Source organism: Gobius niger (genome assembly GCF_951799975.1).
Source record: "Gobius niger genome assembly, chromosome: 21".
NCBI classification, from domain to species: Eukaryota; Metazoa; Chordata; class Actinopteri; order Gobiiformes; family Gobiidae; genus Gobius; species Gobius niger.
The window spans coordinates 5510376-5530935 of record NC_136872.1 but is presented as its reverse complement, the minus strand read 5'-3'; the positions used below and the strand labels follow the sequence as shown (position 1 = coordinate 5530935).

Here is a 20560-nt window from a genome sequence, read left to right as displayed (position 1 = left end):
TCTTTCACCGATGCGCGGCAGTAGCTCAGGCTTTAAGGCGTGGGTAGAGGGCCCTCTGGGGAATATGCTGAGGTACTGCTGAGTGGGGAGCTGCGCTATTTTCGATCGCTGCGGCGGCGGCATACCAGTTACTTGAGTAAACAGCATAGGTTACCTCCAGCTGAATGGTTTAATGTGTACATAACACGCACAAATTAACCTGCTTTTGGGAACCTCAGCGTTGATATGTTATGTTTGAAATAATGAGAGTACAGAAATGACACTTATTTAGAATGTCATGTGTTGCTTGGAGCGCCCGCTGGTAACAACAGAATGAATAAGAGTAAGCTTTAGTGTCTTTCAATGACTCCAACCAGATAGAGTATCTTCCTAATGTTTTTGGACCCAGTGTTTGCCGTTGGTCGCTCACATCTTCATAAATGTGTGATCTTGTGTGTTAATTCATATTATTTTGTCTCTGTACATGTTTGACCAGGTAGAATGCTGTCATGTCCTCATGTTGCGACAGTGAAACAGACAGAGGTGCTGGTGATAATCTTAGCAGCACTCACAAACACGCGCCGCCACATGGGCTTATCAGATGCGGCATGAGCCAACCGCCGGCAGTCTTCCTTTGAACAACCATTTTCTCTCAACGTGTTTATGATGTGAATAATCTCTGCTGTATCTGAAATGATCTGTTCAGTGTTTTCATGATAATGTGCTAACGCTTGCTGCTTCTGTGTGATGAGCCTAATGAAGCTAATGGATATGTTCTGACCTTGCTAAAAACAACACATGTAATCCTTTCTAAAGCTACCATAAATCTGTTTAACAAAAGCATACTAAAATCATTTAAACTCAAGGTAACTAGTCTGTCTAACCAGCAAACCTCTTCAAGTTCTTCCTAACTAAGCTAACTAAAGCTGAAAGAACATAACTTGCTAAATGTGCCATGTTGCCTTTCTAACCTCTAACCTTTCAACTTCCAGATTGTAACCTCTCTTAATCTCTCTCCAAATTTCTTAAAGGGAACTTTGATAATGAGCGCCTGGCTATTGCTAGACAAAGAATTCCATACCGACTCGGTCGGGTAGTTGACGAGTGGCTACTCGACAAAGGTAAAAAAAAAAACTTTTAACTCACTTATAACCTAACCGCCTAACCTGCGCTAACCACTCTGCCGGAGGTGCACTTCCAACACTCAATGGGCCAAAGCCATTACATTTACAAAGTAACATGAGTACTCTATCAGTACTGTAACTCTCTTTTCCTCATTGTTCCACACGTGCACTGGCCAATTCAGAAATTCGCTAGCTCGGCCTGTAAACTCCGGTGCACATGTAAGTAATACTGTGGATTAGCCCACGCCGACTGAAGCATGTTCAGTGGGGCTGCACCTCCTCAGAGATAACCTCTAATAACCAACATAAAATAACCCCAACACTCGCTCACTGCTTCTGTGTCTGTGTTTGCCAGAGGATCTCCCTGGAAGTCACTAAAAGTTAAAGGGACTGTGCATTAGACGTGATCCTGCCCAAGTCCTGCGTGGACTCTGATGATGTGGTCCCATCGCAGTGCTCACTCTTTAACCCTTTGAGTGCCGAATGTCTCACGCTCATGCTGTGTTTGTGCTGCTGAAGGTGGTTGATTCTACACATTAGACTGAATTTGTTTTAATGTTAAGTCAAAATGACTATAGATACAATGGAAGGGAACAATGCTCGACAGGGTGTAGAGGAAGAAAACATTTAACAGATACGAAGCTTTGTGAGGTTACAACGCATCAGAATTAAAAGTCTGCCGAGATGAAAAGTGAAATAGAAGACGAAGATCAATAAGAGATGACGTCCCCATTTACCAAATGATTTGCGCAGCCTTCGTAGCTCTAAAGAGAATGAGACCAAATGTAATATTCTCTTTCTTGCGTTCCCCTCGCTGAGAGCAGGAAACCCGGCTGTCACTGCGTCCCCAACACTTTGATCAGACTCAGGAACTCCTATTTGTTCTCCAGATCAAATTTAGCGCTACATGTCAACAGGAAGACACTTTAACAGAGACGTTTCGAGCTGCGAAAACTCTAGGCAGGTGTAAAGGGGCCCCACGTGCACTAGAGGGCCCCAAAAATGAACGAAATAGAAATCAATTTCTTTTTAGTTTTGCAGCTGTTCTTTTACTTGGGTGAGACACTACAGCTGGATATACAGGGAGGGAAAGAATACCAATTTTAACAAACAATGTGTAGGTTGCCGACATAGGCTTTGTTTTCATGAGAAATTCATATTTTTAATAGAGCTGGATTCTGTTTCAATTTGCTGACAGATTCCACAGAGAATTACTCATAATTTAGATCTGGATACACCATTTATTACTGAATCTGTATATAGTTCAATTAGACCCTGTTGGGGAGGGGTGCTTCAAAGCTCAATAAATCAGGCTGAAAATAGATATCAATGAGCCTTTGTGAATAAAAATAACAACAACCAAATATTATAAGGTAAAGGCAAGGCAAGTTTATTTGTAGAGCACAATTCATACACAAGGCAATTCAAAGTGCTTCACAATTGAAAAGAGAATTACGAGAAAACAGATCAAATCAATAAAAACATCAACATAAAATTAATCAATTACAATAAAAGGCAGGAGTGCAGATAAAATACTTTCAGTCACATGCATGGGCAAATAAACATGCACTTTGAGAAAACGGCATTCATAAAAAGTGAAGTTAGTAGTGATGCCCTGGACACTAATTTGAACAGTATTTAGCTACATTTTGCAGCTCAAAGGGTTAAAGGCTGTGCTGAGTTAGTCCATAAAGCTGTGCATAACTCGAGAATCTAACCACCTAACAGCAAATCAAACTCTTCTAACCACTGAGGGCCTCTCTTTTCACCATTGGGCGCTTCACCATCACTCCTATCGCGACGGTGTGAAATCCAGAGAGGCCCCCAGTTATAATCTTGTTATAAACATTTTCCATAAATTGTGGACCCAGATGGCGGTATTTGGAAGAACTTGCGCAATTTTCTATGGACAAAACCATTTTAAACAAACGCTAACAACCTTCTAACCACGACTTAAGCAACGACAAAAAAATTCTCTCCTGACAATGTTTTCTAACAAAGAACTCAGAGGGTTAAAACGAAATAACCAAAACTGGCATAAATTCCAATCTAAACTGAATTAATGTCTTCATAAAGTCCCTTTAACGTTTATTGTTTTCACTAATGATGATGTTGTGCTATGTGATGCTCTGTTTTGTGTGAGTGAATGGATTGCATGGATCCTGTTGGTGGTCCATGTCATATGGTTTGGTTAAAAAAAGAACTGCACGAGCAGCTCATTGGGTCTCCCGCCCCCTGGTGGTACTTCACGGGACGCACTTCACACAAAGGACACAAATACACATGATCAAAACCATGAGGACCACGATCTTTCCATCGACGCAAATATCCATGTGCAGTAATGGCAGCTCATTTATATGCTCACAGGAGGTTGAGCTGTTTATTACAGTGGAAAGAACAGTGGCTCCATGACAGGAATGTGAAGTGGCTCCTGTATAAATCCTTCATGAAGAGGATGGACATCTTGTGTTATATATGCTGAGGCTAAAGGGCGATTACTTACAAACTGCAGCTGGACAATAATACAATATAGTTCCAATCAATAGTGTTACTATGTTATAGAGGGAACTGCCTATGATTGATTTCTGTGAGCGTCTTCGCTAGAATTTACATTTACATCAATATAAGAAGAAGCCTGGCCTGAACTAGATCAACCTAATCGCTAATATTAAGACTTGGAAAACCAAACGGAAGCGACAATCTATGTGTTACAAGTGTGTTACATGTCAAATTTAAAACAATGATGCGCTATCTTTTGAATGCTCATTTCTGAAAATGGCATCCATAGCAAAAAAAAGTAATCTGAAAGAAAAGAAACAACCAAACAGGAAAGGGAACGCCAACAACATCCAGATTTTCAAAGTACACAGACTTTCATTTAACAAAACTATTTTACAAAATATAACCTCTATATTTCCACTCTATAGTGTGTTATCGGTTTCGGCCACAGAAGCGATCACACGATCGCTGCCCAACAGTCCCTCGCACACAGGAGGAAGGAAAAACTCGTGAAAGTGAAGGGACCTAGCTTCAAAGGATCTCTTCAGTGACAGGAGTTTGCAGCTCGTTTGCGCCTAAATAGTTAATTACTATAACATTAGGAGTTTTATTTCACAAACTGGTTGCCTCACAGTGGACTTGCAGCCTGGCGGAGAACTCCGAGGCGGCCTGAAGCGGAGGTAGTGGCCGTTGATGTCGTCATTCGGAGGCAGCCTGGAGCGGCACGGAACTGAGCGAACAGGTGGAAGATGTGGAATCTGGGGGTTTTACAATTTTATTGCAGCAATACGTTAAAAATAAGACTAGTTTATAACAATCGAAATAATACATTTTTAAACTCATTTTGGGACCCATGCCCGGAGGATCCGACCTATTTTGGGAACCCCAAAGGGACAAGCCTGTAATTCAACCAGAGCTAATCAATCGAAAATCTTTAAAAACAGGTTGCTGGGTGTTAATTTTTATTTAAAGAAGGTTTACTCCGCACATCTCTTTGTTATAAACAGGTGCGTAAGAGAAGGCATAGAGGTTAAATGTAGAAAAGGAAAAATCTCTCGCACACTGTATACTTGCAACACCAGTGTTCCTTTATTAATGCAACGTTTGTTAATTTTTATTTGTCATTGTTACACCCCCCCGAACACATTTAAATATCTCTGGGCCTCATTTGCATAAGCTTTTGCTCACAATTTCTTCCCCCATGTGTGCAAAATATTTGTCCGAAGAAAAAGTAGAACTCATCTTTTATTTCACGCTTTCCTTGCAGCCCAGCAAACAAGTCCCCCTAACTTAACCGTCCCTATTTTGCCAAGTTCCCGCCGCTATCTCCTCCCCATCTTCCTTGACATTATCGGCTCTTCAACATGCCCACTTTAAAAAGATCTGCGATCCGAGATACAGCCAAATCCCATTCATCTGCCGTCTCCTCCACTTCTGCCACACTTCGTCTTGAAGAACCTCCAGGGCTCTTGACTTCACGCCGAATTTGGGTCCCTCCGCTCCATTGTCAAACAAAATTAATTCATATTGTTCCCCCCTATAACTTCACAGGAGCCAAGGCAAACGCAAAATAGTCCTAATTACCGCAGAGAGCTTTGTGCCGTGCAGATAACTTGGGAACACTTTGTAATCGACTTTGTCAGCAGCCCGGCCCGGCTTACATTATGCACGAGCAATGCCGCGATGTCTTCCTGTGTGCGTTTAAAGTGTTAAAGAGGAACAAATGGAAATGTAGGGAGGGACTTTTTGTTAATAGTCGCAAGGCGAGGATATACACAAAAGGCAAAAGTTCTCAACAAAGCACTGAATGTAATCAGGGGCTGGTTCTCTAGGTCGAGAAAAATATATCAAATGGGCAGGATGACTGCGAGCTTTTGAAAACACATATTTTCTGTCTTGTCGAATCTATGCACATTCAGTACAGTACAGACTGATACTTTCTGTTGAGATTTCACAAAAAAACAACAATTCAAATTCAAATTGTCTTCCCTCACCTTTTCTCAAACCTTTCACTGAATGAATGTATTAGCAGATGCTATATCAGATTTAGAAACATCATTTCATCAGAGAATAGCAAATCTGCACGATTCGTAACACGACAATCAACATTAACAGCAAAGAGTGCAGATAAGATGACACATGCAAAACTAAAAAGAAATGTTTTCAGCCTGCACTTAAAACATTGTCAGGGTAGAGGCCTGTCTCATATTTTGAGTCTGTTCCACATTTTAGTTCTGTTTAATTAAATAAATCTGGCATCTACGTCATCATGCAAATCTGAAAGGGATACAAAACTAAGGCACTCAAAGAAGATAAATGGTTAAAAGGCCTTTTTTGAAGCATGGCCATTTGATTAAAACTTTGCCTACGTCTTTCAGCCCTTGTGGGCCTTCGTCAGGGCAAGCTGCTCCTGCGTAGGCAAGGTTTTAATCAAATAGCCATGCGACAAAAAGGCCTTTCAACCATGCATCTTCTTTGAATGAATCTGCTTTGTATCTTTTGAAGTTATTTGCTGATGCTCACACTGAACAGCTCCAAAGCGACATCTTTTGAAAGAACCAGTATGTAGCACTCCTGCATGTTTTACTTTGTCTTACTCATACTTTTAAAAGTTGCAATATGATGAAAAGTTCAGTCTATTCAATGCAAATTTAAAAGCATTCTACACAAAATATCCATCTTGACATATAAGATGGACTTTGAAGATAGGATATATAAGTGAAAGGTGCAATAGATTCATCAATCAAGAATTCAAGATTCAAGAAACCCCAATAGAACTTTTGGAAGCACTGTTTATTATTTAGTCACTTTCCAAATCTTACTTTAAATCCCATTTGCGATAGAAGCATCTTTTGTTAAATGAAACATGGCATTAGCATTTTCTAATAGATGAATTAAAGAAGACATTTTTATAAAACTTTGTCTGCACCTGCTTCACTCCAATTCTAAAACCGTATGAAGATCAAGCTTAAATACATGACCAGCCATGTTCACAAAGTCAGCAGTCTGCTCCATTACCTCCTCTCCCTCCCCTTTTTCTCAGGTGCATTACTGTATTTCCTCTTCAGTCTGAACCGTGTCACTTCTCCTGTTCCTTTTTATACCACCGCTGTCCAGCTCCTCCCCTCCCCGGCAGCTCCCTGTCTCCGTACGTTTGACATTCTATCCTCTCAGCCCTGTCTGTCAGCCTCTCTCTCCTCTCTCATCACTCACTACCCCATTCTCTCTGCACACGGCCAGCCGACTCCTTTTATCTTGGATGTTTCACTTGTGTTCATAAGTCAACCGACAGGGGTGCCCAGTATCGCCACGGGACTTCGCACACTCATCCACCGAGCAAAATTTCAAGTGTAGTGAGAGTTAAAACAGGTCTGGCAAAAAAAGATGAAGAAGACATATTTGAAAGGGCTTTAGGAGCACGGGATGTAGATTGAGGCGATGTGTGAGATGGGATTTTCAGGACGTGATGCGCTGGAGAGTTTCTAACCCTTTCCAAAGTGGCTCCCCAAAGGCTTTCAACATACGCATGTTGAGTTGATTATGTTTGTGTTCAATGTGTTCATAACTGCTGTGCAATAAGAAAACGCAGTCTCTAAACATTTAGGTAAATACTACGACATGTGAAGATGATTCTTGAGTCTGTTTTACGAAATTGCCAAGCAAATTAAGAACTCCCTCAGGTGCAGCTGATTCTTGCACCTGAATTCTTAATCTGTTTCAATTTTAGAAATTCCTGACATTAATCGAGATTTAAAAGACAAATACTATAATGATATTAATGTGATATATTACTTTGTTTAGCTTTTGAGAAGGCTAACTCCAAATGTTCATTATGTTCACCTTAAAGCAGTACTAAGTAACGTGTTTACCTTAATAAATCCTTTTCGTAGTCCCTGTGGGGGTAATACAAGTGTTTATGGGATGATTGGAGGGTCTCTCATCACCCCCAGGTGTCTCTGGCCAGAAAAACATGTTTGCAACTTGACTGCCACCGGTCCGGAGAAAGCAATACACACTAATGGAATCACGAAGAAGAAGCTAACAGGCTAACGGGCAAAGCTAACTGCGGGCTAACGTCACTTTAAACAGTATTTACAGCCAAGTTTGAGTGAAAAAAAATATTTCCATTGTATAATTGGATGCACAGTAACCCTCTCTCCCTTCGCCTTTCCTGTCAGCGTAGTATTTACTCTCTAAGACAATTAATAAGTTAAAAAATCGTAACTTGCTACTACACCTGCAGTTGCGCTTATGGCCTCTAGGGGGAAGAGTTACTTAGTACTGCTTTAAAATCACCTTTTTCTGAGATAAAAAGCATACAAACACAAAAACCAAGCTGGAATGACGTTCTGTAAATGAGATGGACCCAAACCCACATAAATGCAACAATAACCTGCAGATGGGTTTCATTTATGTTCTTTTTTCCTGGACACCATTTTGAGGAATATCAGCATTCTTTTTAATTGCTAAGGCTTCAGTCCTCATATTTCTCTGCTAATTACATACTGCATTGTTTTAAATTCAGCATAAGGTGCAATAGATTACAGTTAACCATTGTAAACTTTAATTTATTTTACACATAATAGTTTTCCAGCCGGGAAAGGTCAGTCGCTTGCAAAACGGCAGCTTGTGTTCAACATACATCAGATAGAGCTTTGTATTGATTATCTGCCATCACTATGGAGGAGATTCTGCAGAGTCTTGTTCTTTCACGGATTACAAACATAAAAATAGCCATGTTCTCCAGCGCTGTGGCGAGCTGCGCCGACATCCAGGGGTCGTAGCATATCCCTGATTCTGTGAGCAGATCGAACTGAGAGAGGCCCCGGTGACGCCAAGCGCCAAATTCAGACTACAAACCCCTGGGTGATCGGGCTCCAGAATTCACTGCACTCAACATTTTGTACTGACACGGCTTTTGTACAAGTGCTCCTGGCTGCAGGGGCTGCACCACTTTCCCAGGCAGTTGGACAAAGAGTCACAGAAGTCACATCCACTGTAGAATTCACAGTGCGACATGGGCAGCAACTTTATCAATATATTTTACAACCAAACATTATATTTGATTTGTTTAAAGTTCTCTGCATATAAGAGTGAAAATGCAGGATAGCTCAAACATGCATGCACGCTCTACAGGTAAATAAAACCAGATAAAAAAAATAGTCAAAATTCCAATAGTAATTTGCAGAAAAATAGTATTACATGCAGTATGTCCAAGTACTTATACTTCTCTCTTTACTCTTCCTATTCAGATTAGGCAGGCCATAGTTATGAACATAGGAAGTTAGCTGGAGATAGCATCGTGTTGGCATGTAAATGTAGTCTGTGTTGCACGACATCAATATTGGCGTTCAGGTCAATATTCCAGTTTGTGAAACATTTGGAATAACCTGTTAACATGTGTGAACAAACTGACTTACTCGTGTATACACTGTAATCAAATGAGATATTCTGATCCAAACTGCGACGCACAAAGATCATGACGCAAATATACCATCTCTGTGCTTTTTACCGTCAATATTCATATCTTTCATGTTTTTCACATGAATATGGATCTATTATAATAATGCTTAAGTAATCAGTTTTCTCCTCGCACCAAAAGTGTGGCGCTGTGTCTGGTTTGACCTTCTTCCTCTTTAGTTTATTGGTGGGTGGCAGCCAACAGTTTGGGTGCATACTGCCACCTACTCTACCGTGTGCTAGTTCTGGGTTCCGCCCAGATATATAATATACAATGTTATGTTTAGCTCTGTTTTTTATTCATTAGTTGCATTGCACCGTCTGACATGCTTCTTGTCAGACGGCACATACATGTACTTCCTGTAATCAAAAGACCAAGTGGATAGAACATGCGCAGAACACTCTTTTCCATGCAGATATTTCAATACGTGTTTACATGACTAAATATTTGGGTTAGAATATGCATTTTCGGGTTCTTGCCTGTGTTTACATGGCCATGCGCAACCAGGTTATTGCTAATATTCCAGTTATGAAAGCGTAGTCCCAGGGATACTGGGTCCAAAATATTGAAATCTTGCTTTAAATAAACTTTTTCTCTGAAATATATTATTAGCTTTATGTAAAGAATACATAGCTGGTTGCATTGATATTCCACAATAGCTCTTTTTATTCATTCATGCCTGTCTTCATAAGCAGCTATTACCCCTCTCTCTCTTTATTGTCTCATCATCTCCTCTGTGAACCTTTCTGCCTATTAAACACCTCTGGGCTTCGAGGCAACGGCGGCAAAACCAGCTTCTCTTCAATTCAACCAATCTCGCCCAATCGCCCCCACCCCTCCTTATTAATGTGCAATAACACTGCCCGCTGCACACGGCTTGCTAGACGTAAACATTACCTTCTCCGTATCCTGGAGGTCATCTCACTGACGTTTTTCATAAGTTTTGATATGCCGCATTAAGTGCTATGATTGCTTGTCATGTGCGTGCTCCTTTCCGTAGTGGGGGCGGCTGGCACACCAAAATTGGCTCTAGACTCGCGTGCCACTTCTGATTTGACCTAGCAGGGCTGGAGACGATAACTTCATCAGGCCTAGTTAAAGAGCTTCATCCCGAGAGGACAGAGGTCCAAACAGAATGCATTTCCCATCATGCATCGGGAGGGCACCTTTGGACACTACGGTCAATGATGCTTGGAGGGAAACTGTTACTCATCAACTTGATAGATCCCTTTGTGAGCTATTATGGAAAGAATGGCAGGTGGAAACATCATAAATTACACCTTTAACACCTTTAATTAACTTCTTTTTTTTTTTAATCGACCTCACTCATCTTTTTGTGTTGTTTATTTTTGTCATTTTGACGAATTACATCTAGAGATTTTGACCTGAAATCACTATCATTCGCCTCTTCTGCCATTTCCCGCGCTTATCCATTCACAAGCTGAACATGCCCACAACCATTTGTTATGCTCACAACTTCCTACAAGGTTACGTCATCCACATTTTCTCATTTCTTTATTCCTTATTCCGCCCCGCCCACTTTTGCAACTTTTTGCTTTGTCTCGGCACTTCCATTGTACAGACACACCAGTCGAGCGCGAAGCCCTTTCATTTAAACGGAGAAGGAGGGAAAATATTCGCTCAAATCTGATGTTTAGTCGATTGATTTGTGTAAAATGTCCAATGTTCATTTGCACCAACAAGTCAACACTGCCCCGTTTCTCAGCACGGCCGAAAAACGGCTTTGTTTTCGTGTAGTAACTGATTTTATGTGGACTTGTCCAGTCCCATGTTAACAGAAGGAGAAAAAGGGCAGGCATAATTAATAGCGGCGCCCACGCGAGCCTCCGGAATAAGGTGAATATTTCTATTGGAAAAGTACCAGTAGTGCATATGTTACAAAACTTTAAAGCTCGTTTTCATTAGTACAGACCCCAGGTTTTTCTCAATCCCCCCAAAACAAGGATTTTTTTTAAATAAAAGGTATCAACATATTTAAAATCCTTGTAACTGTAAAAAAACATGTCAACAACCTATTACTTTAAATATCTTATAACCTGAAGGTTATAATCCATTTAATATTTGTGCACACAAAACAAACTTTTCTACAAATTAAGTGTATATGGACTGGAATGAAGCGTAATAAATAGCGGCTTGACTATTTGTATAACCTGTTTTGTATAGGGAAACTCAATTTGAGTGCTGAAAGTATGGACTGATAACATGCATTGTCATACTCTCTTCCCTGCACATATTAGAATGTTTGCCGGACGTTAGCGTTGTTTTCACTTTCATTTTTGAGCGTTTTCTGGTCACCATCAGCATCAGAGTCGGGCTAGCGCTCTCTGCTGGTATTTTGTTTAACTACATTTTAAGACACATTATTTGAAGCTGTAACACAAAATAGCATGCAAATGTGAAGACTTCATTCACTTTGATAGTAAGGCACTGCGTTAGGACAGATTCTTCAAAATCACTGTACAACCGCTACACACATACTTGCAACCACAAAATGCATCTGTAATCTGTATTTGACACAACCGTTGTCCATGGTGATCGCTGGGGAGGGGAGCCTCAGGTGTTCAGGGGGTGAAACTGGAGACCTTCTGGGCTGCTGTTTACGTCTCGTGTCCTCTCACCAAGGGCACTGTGAATAGTGTATGTTTTCCCTGTCGGTTTTGTTCTTTCCGACTTGTTCACATGCACTCCATGTCTATCATCCATTTTCCATGCGGCGGCATCTACTCCGTACTGTGAGTCATTGTGAACCAAACATGATCTTACGTTCTGATCGGACTGTAGACCCCAGCTCTGTGGCACTTTGTGGCCCATATTTAGTCCAACTACAACAGGAAAAGTTCTGTGATACTCTTTTGACTTGGTTAAACATTTATTTTATTGTTTCATTTCATTTTATTTTAAGTCCGCATGGAGCGTCTCCCACATGGATAAAGCACCTGCTCTTCAAATGATTTAAGACTCTCTTAAAGTGTGTTTATGAAAGCCCAGATGGTTTTAGTCCCTAGTTTAGAATTACAAAACTCTCCAGATAATTATTGACAGAAATATCAGGAGAGGTTTCTTTCATTAAGCTTTTACACATAACTTACAAAATTATGATCAACAAAAGTAATACTGCATACTATTCAATGCAGTATATTGCTAACTCATGGGAAATGGTGATACAAACTTGCCTTTTTTGTTAATTTAAATTTAAACTATAACGATATCATTACGTTGATGCACCCTTCAAGGACGAGAACCTAACGATGATGAGCTGTAAATAGCTTTATTGGGACTAAAACATGACAAAACATTTATGAGTTTACGTTAATGAAACGACAATGGGAGAAAGTGGTTCGTCACAGAGCGGCGCCGTCAGCTCACATGGACTCACATGGACTCACATGCAGCAGGCTCTGCCCCTCTCTCCCTCACGCACGACATTCTGCAGTCTGAGTGTTGACTTCAGGAGGAGGAGAATGGCTTAGATTTAGTATCTAAGCAGTCTGTGTCAGATCCTGATGCACAGGAGGCTTTAAACAGAGGGATTCTTAGATGACCCGCTCTTCACTTTATATTCCCCTCGCTGTCTGCGCGGGCGGGACATCCACTTTGTTTTGCGTCTTCCGTGCGTGGTAGAGTGCGGGTGTACAATCGCAAAATAGACGACAGCCAACCCGGACTGGCTGTGGTGCGGTGGCTAAGGTAGCTTCTAACAGCGGAGCCTTTAGTTCATAAATGAAAGAGAAAGTAAGGAGGTGCGGCTGTGTATCTGCGGGCGTGACTTCACAGCGTCATCAGTCTGCACACTGAGACTACGGTCCCCAAGTTATCGTTCTTTTTTAAATGCCAATCAGCATAATAAGTGCACGGCATGCTGTTAGAGATCTATTGCCTAAATATTCCCTTAAAGGTGCACGATGCAACTTTTTAGGTGAAAATAAAAAATCTTAATATTCGCAATATCTGCATTTGACCTTTTAATGACTCGGTGGCGTTATGGGTGCAGCATGGCACCTTTGTTTTCCCTCACAGTGGCGTCTATGACGCTCCAGGATCTATTGTTTTTAGGGGTTCGTACCAGAAACAGGCCAGAAACCCAAAACAATTGATTCTGGAGCGTGATGAAGGACACTGTGAGGGAAAGCAAAGGTGCCATGCTGCACCCATAACGCCACCAAATGGTCATATACATGCAAATATCAAGTCTTTTTTTTTGCACATAAAAAGTTACATACAGAATGTAGGTCTCTCTAAAGTGCAGCATATAATATATGTATATATATATATATATATATATATATATATATATATATATATATATATATATATATATATATATTACTTTACATTGTGACACAAAATCACATGGTAATTTTATCTTGCGAGATCTCGGCCCATCCCTACAAATACTTAATTCCTAAAATGTGACTAAAACTAAAACTTTTTTCGCTCTAAAGACTAAGACTAAAACTAAGAGGGCTGCCAAAAACAACGCTGGGTTCAAGCACTCGTCACAAGGTCGACTATCAAAACAATTTATCAGCTGAGATCTTTGACCAATGCCCACAACAGCCCACTGCAACATGCTCCCGTGACCCACTTTTTGGGTCCTGGTCCACCAGCTGAGAATCACTGCCCTTGTAAATGTGAGGCAGCCCACTTAGGGCTACTAAACCACGCAGAGAAATTTAGTGACAAGAAAAAATATCAGGACATAATTGCTTCCCTACGCAATGCATTAGTCACTACCATTTCAGCGCTGATACCTGTAAGGTACATTTAACAAGCATTCTCCTTTCTAATATCTCCATAGTTGCATGTATTAGCCTTTTTAATGAGCATATTTCAATACCACCAGCTTGTGTCAGCGCAGAGGATAGGCATTTAGGGCTGGGGGTAAACTCTAATGGTCTGATGATGGGATGGCATCTGTGAATCAATGTGACACAAATAGATTTGCATCATGAAGCGAGGAAAATCCCATACAGGGAACATACGCGACGCCCACATACACTATATGACCCTTACCTGCCTCTATGGTGTAAACACGTCTTAACTGGAGTGGGCGGAAAGTTTTGTGTTTTTAATTGAGAACTAGATTGTGAAAGTTGTGAGAATAATGTAAAACTGAGTAGTTAAAGAGGAGCTAAACACAAAAACAAATAAACATCTCAAATGCTTGTATTTTGTTAGATTTATTCCGTGAAATGTTACACAGTGTGGCTTTAAATAGTGATGAAGGACATGTATCGTAAAGAAAACAGTCAGGGGAACACTTTTACTTGATTAAACCATAAATATTGTATACTGCAACAACAAGTGCAACAAACCTGAAGCTGTTTCTCAGTGACACGTTATACTGCACAGCCATACTTCTTTGAAAGCTCACACACAGCTTTAACTTATGGAGACTTGCGACTGATCTTCAGTCATTGGATCTGGCAACCCTAAGTCTAGGGATTCTTCTGCATATATGACAATTTCTGATAATTGACTCAAGACGTAGAAACAAAAGGGACCATCTAGGTCCACTTATATTTCCTATCAATACAGTTTCAAAGATCTGACATCATTTGTGATTTTATTAGATTCATTCATCATCTTACTATCAATTAAAAATGTGTGTGCTTTGTTGTTTGTGGATAAAAATACTATTGTGGCTCTTTGACACTTACGTTTAGTTTAAAACTTTAAAAGTGTCTGTTTTGATGTTGAAGGTTGCAGAATCCTGCACTACAACATTGTGTAAAATGCGCTTAGTCAGAATACGTTTTATTGTCGTTGTAAGTAGAAGTTTCCACAAACTGAATTTTCTTCAGTGCAGTGGTGCGACATTCCATCGTAGACTAACAATAATAATCAAATAATCAAATAATGAAAATAATGACAGTAAGGTAAAAATAGCTCAACTCTGAATAACTCTGAAAAATCTTTAACTTTAGTTTGGTGTAAAAACAATACATTTTTCTATATTCTACATACGAGATACTAAATTCTAGCAGTAGGATTATTACTATTTTTAATATCATTACATGGGATGCTTCCCTGCCATCAAAAGCCTTCTTTCCATTTGATTACAAGAAAGGGGACTATAATGAAGCATGCTAAGCTTAGTAAGTACTGCAGTAGTCTGTTCTAATGGTAAACAGGGATCCCGTCCATCCGAGTGAGCACCCTTGGGTCACGCCTTGGCTCGGAAACACATGACTGTGGTATCCTTTTCACAGGCGTGCGCCGCTCTTCCCCTACGCTCATCGATTAATCCATAAAAAAGCTCTTTGGCCCCTTGTCCTTTCTCCTCTAAGTAATTACCTCATCGAGTGTTTTTAACCACTCACCCGCGAACCCTATCCCGCAATAGACTGAACAGTGGCACAGGTCACTTCATACAAGTGCTTTAAAAGATCCCATATTATGTCTCACTGACCTTCTGTGAGCCTTTGACGCACGCCGTTGCCATGGCCTTCCCGTAGAGCTGCGCCCCTTCACTCGACTTGATCATTTCAGCTCCCAAACTGCCTTTACTACAAAGCGTCTTTTGCTAATAAACAGCTGTGACACTAGCTCTGTCCAATAGGGTGCCGTAACTGCTCAAGGTGTTTTTAAAGCCACACTACGCCAAAAAAATCAATTGAAACATACGATTTTTGTTAATTACTGGAGATTTTATTGATGGAAAATACCTAAAAATCAACAAAAGCTTTACTTGATATATCACCAGATTGAGCTACAGTACCCAAACTTTAGGTTATGCGGGGGGAATTTAAGGAGTTATTTAAAATGAAGGCCCTAAATGTCATTAAAAAGCTACAACTGGCATTAAATCAATTTCTTGGAAAATATTAACATTACTCAACTGTTTTAACCGCATAAGTTTACCAAATACATAAGATTATGGTCCAAAGCACACTCAACAGCAGAAATTGTACACATCTTTGCTCAAAAGTTGCATTTTACATACTACATTCTTTTAGAATTCTCCCTCATTCCCCTATTTGATGAAATGTTGACTCTTTAGTTTGATTTAATGTGTACAGGTGAATGCGCTTGTGGCATAAAAACATAGTATTTGGATATTAAAACGGCATTGAAAAGCATTCAATTTGACTTGCTGGGATCTGTCACATAAAAAGGCTCTATTAAAAATGTTTTAAATAGATAATAACTGTCTCTGTGTGTAGTGGAGCATTAAGAACACATTTGAACAGAAACATTCAGAGACCCGGCTAAAGAAGTGAGAAGGTATTTGATTAATCACGAAACATCAGCTACAAAAGGAAATGTCACGCTGTCTCGATTTACTGGAATGTATTTCTATATACCTGGATGTCTGGGTAATTCCGTTTTATTGAACAAGAATTTGGCCAACTTTTCACGGTGACTGTGAGCAATGACGCAAAAAACATTACCTAGAATACTTCAGCTGAATATAATTTCTTCCATGCGCGTTTCATTACGTTATAAAAAGCATTGGTAAAAAAAAATAACCTGAAGGGGTTTTCAAGATGAATGAAAATGCACCGCTTTAATGCGAGATGGAGAAACACCAGCCACGAATATTCGTACAGCTAACATCATGCTAACGCTAGGGCGGGGTATAACCAACAACGTCATGATATGATACTGTCCATAATGCAAACAATCATTGTAAAAGTGTGCTAAATTGAAGTTTTTATTATGCTGAATATGCTCTGCAGTTTAAGCCTTTTATTGGACCAGTTAATGTGCAGTTTTGATATGCTGGGAATAAAACCTGGGGTCAAACAAGCAAATGAAACACATTGTTGAAAATAATTTGATACAGCTGCGCCGATACAGCACGTGTATTGTCCAGTACTACACAATATTGCCGCTACAATCTAATGAGCACAGCCCTAGCTACACGGTAACACAAACAGGACCGAGCTTAACGGACACCCCTGCCACCGCCCAAATCCATCTTTCTAACCGCCTTACTTACTGAATTAAACATCTTCCCTTCAGAATCTCATTTTCTCCTCCAAATCCGTTCCGTTCTCCCCGTCCCCCCGTCTCTCGCACGCCGAAAGCTAAAGTACTTTATCATGTTCCCGCTCAGGTGCGGTGGAGGTCAATGACGCAGCCCCTCGCATTGTTCTAATGTATTCCGTCTCGGGTTCAAAATGAGTTGCGTTTTAGGCGGAGAAAGTGGCACATGCTTCATCCCACACAATGCCACACGCCACAGTGTAATCTCCCCGCGGTGTTAGCAGGGGAGCGCTCGAGATGGGAGAATAGAAAGTAGGGCTATCCCGCATTATAGATGGGCACATTGTAAGTAGCGTTTGGCATTCGTTTTAGACGAACACAGAGGACCGGCGACACAGCATTGATTAGTAAAGTTATTACAAAAGCATCGACGAGCCTTTTGTGGTTTGACAAATGGCAATGCTCTTGTTAATGTTCTCTGCCCACGCACTGACATTCAGCATGTGGTCAATGTGTGTCTGGACAAAGCCATTCGCTTTATCCCTTAGGTGACCCAGGCTTGAGAAATGAAACTTGGATAGCATGAACACGAATATTTGTAATAATACTCTTCTGCTATTTCAGCCTAAACCACACACAGCAGTTAGTCACTAAATATTATACCCCAGAAAGTTAGGACACCCAGCCTATTCCCCACAGCATTATTAAGTAGGACATAACCGAAATTGGTGGGCATCAAAAGAAGTGGTCATTATATTGGTTCTGTACTGTTGATTTTCATTTCTTTGTTCTTACAATGTTTGTTTTGATATACATGGACTGTTTCTATGATTGCTGAATCTATCTGTCAGTCTGAGCTTGGTTAGAAAAGACAAGGCCTCAGACTGCAGTCTTGCTATTAAAAAGGAAAAGTCTGTCTTCTGAGAGAAATGGTAAAAACAATTAACAGTTTGTTTATTTACATGGACTCGCTGTCATTGATTTGATACGTTTCCTCAGGTCCTGCTCTCATTATAATCCTCCATATATCCTCTTTGGAGTCTCTTTAACACAACAGCCTATAACTAATGCACTAACATTTGCAAGCAGTATACCAAAGGGCTGTGTTTTGTCTCATTCCATAGATATAGTTGGCATCTTTGGAAACGCTTGCGAACCGTCACACCCACTATCCTATGTGGGAGGGGAAACAAACTGCTCTATCACCTAATGCTCCTCAACTACTACAAAATACAAAATTTCAGATGTACATTTTGCGAAATAAAGAGAAAGAGAAGCAAAGAAGATTAGAGAGAAGATTAGAGAGTGGAACAAAGTGGTCTCTCAGCCCAGAGAATGACGGTGCTAATGTCATGCCACATGCGACCATGGCGCCGTTTTTTGTGTTACATTTAGGACATAGTTGAATTTTCTAATGCAACACCATGTCATCAACATTCTTAAATACCCAATATTGACATGAATATGCTTAGTTTAAAAAGAAATTGTGATTTGCAAAGGACCAAATAGACCGTTTCCCCCCAATGCCAGACCACATTGCCAACTGTATCTATAACGGCCATCGTCAACACAAATTGCATGTTTTTGAATAGTATACCCTCAGAAACCTTATGCTTTAAACCCATCTCCAAGCCCAACTATGACTAATCTCCATGTCTCATCTTCTCCCCCCTCTGCCTGTCACCACCCACCACCAGGTCGCCAGCTGACGATCTTCAACAGCCAGGCGTTCATCAAGATCGGCGGGGGCAGCGAGAAGGGCCGACATTTCCAGGGCCAGATCTCAGGCCTGTACTACAACGGGCTGCAGGTGCTGAAGCTGGCGGCCGAGGGCGACCCCAACGTACAGACCCAGGGCAACCTGCGCCTGGTCGGGGACGTGCCCTCGGTGCTGACCACGGACACCACCTCCACTACCCCGCTCGCCGACATGTCCACCACCATCATGGAGACCACCACCACCATGGCCACCACCACCACCCGCAAGCAGCGCTCGCCCACCATGAGGGACAGCGTCACACAGGTGAGACATAGGACTCACAGAAACGCCGTTAGCTACCCGAGCCTGTTCCTACAAGTGCATACTTCTGTTCACCAGGGTTTGAAACGCTGTTAGCTACCCAAGCCTGTTCCTACAAGTGCTTACTTCTGTTCACCAGGGTTTGAATGAGCCTCTTGTTCCCATACAAATATGTTCCCTATAATAGAGTATGGGGAGGTATGACATGTCCATTTCATAGCGTTTATATCATCTCAAGCCAAAACTCAACTGAATGTGATTTAGCTCAGTGGCCACTTTTACACGCTAATTCATATCTAAATCTAGATCTGTACATTAATGTATTATTTCTATCTATGCGTCAACCTTGTCTAAATGATGAAAAATACAATGACCAGGCTAACAAACTAAAGTTTCCAGGATGAGCTCGCTAGCTAACTGTCCGCATATGTTACGATCAAATGCTGCCTCTCCTTTTTATTTCTACGATCACAGATATCAGGTCAATCTGCCATTTTGTAGGGAACTAGCAAACACTTTACCGTGCCTGCATTTGTGAGAATCCATCTTGAACTGCCTTCACCGCTCAAAACTCCACCGAAAATGGTTTGGGCCAAATAATTACTTCACAACACAATGACAAAAACACACATTACATTTTACACGACTATAAATTGAAAGGATTTGCGATGTGCTCAGCAGCCAATCCTGCCACAAAAGTGAATCCTCTCCTGGAACGGTTCAAGCCAGAGCGATCCCAGATTGGTACTGTAATATCAGGTTAGTCTTTGATATTTGCTAAAATTCCTCCCCTTAGCCGGTCTTTCTTGTTTGAGAGTGAAGCAGAGGCTGAACTCAGCGTTTTATTTTCAATAAACTCACCAAAAGCTAGTAAATTATCTAATAAAACTGTGTGGATTCAATGTAATAACTAGAGCGCTTTAGAAAGAGATAACAAATACCTTACAATCACCAAAGACTTGAAACTCTGTCCTAAAGCAGTGCACAAACACACACCTCACTCCCAAGGCATCCGAGCGGAGGAAGAGGGTTGTGATTTATGGTCCGATATGCTAATGGCACAAGCAAAACCGTAGGAGAGGAGCGGTGGTGTGTGCTGGGAGATAGAGGAGGCGGGTCACAGACTCACTGGTCTAATAAAAACACTAATAACGTGCCTGGAGTCTGTGGAGACATCATCACGGCCGAACTGCACTGCGTTTGGGGCAACTTCATCAATAGCATGTCGCATCGTGCCCTGGGACGCCAGTCACTGTATATATGTCGCCCTAAAAAACAATGTTTCAAGACTTATAATGTTCAACAACAAATGCAAGTCTCTTCTGAATCCTGCCTCCCCTAAATCTTTTGAATTTAAGTCCAATATGTCTGTGTGCTCTATTGCAACAAAACTAGGGAGCACAGAAAACCTGTGTTGATATTTTTTCCCCAAGTTGGAAAATATGTTTCATATGAGTTTTGAAATCCTATATTTTCCTCTGAAGGGTTTTTAAAGCCACACTGCAGAACACTCAAAAGACCGGA

At 40.9% G+C, this 20560-nt stretch overlaps 1 protein-coding gene across 8 annotated transcripts in view; it reads left to right on the top strand.

Annotated features, from left to right (window-relative positions):
• nrxn2b (neurexin 2b) overlaps positions 1-20560 on the top strand; it is a 1057142-nt gene that overhangs the window by 1020777 nt on the left and 15805 nt on the right. For 5 of the 8 annotated variants that reach the window (XM_079579565.1, XM_079579562.1, XM_079579560.1 and 2 more), the window contains 2 exons: positions 1011-1100; positions 18714-19039. In XM_079579565.1, coding sequence (XP_079435691.1) covers positions 1011-1100; positions 18714-19039 — 416 coding nt within the window. The remainder of the gene's footprint in view (positions 1-1010; positions 1101-18713; positions 19040-20560) is intronic. The other 3 variants (XM_079579566.1, XM_079579564.1, XM_079579563.1) reach the window with 1 other exon arrangement.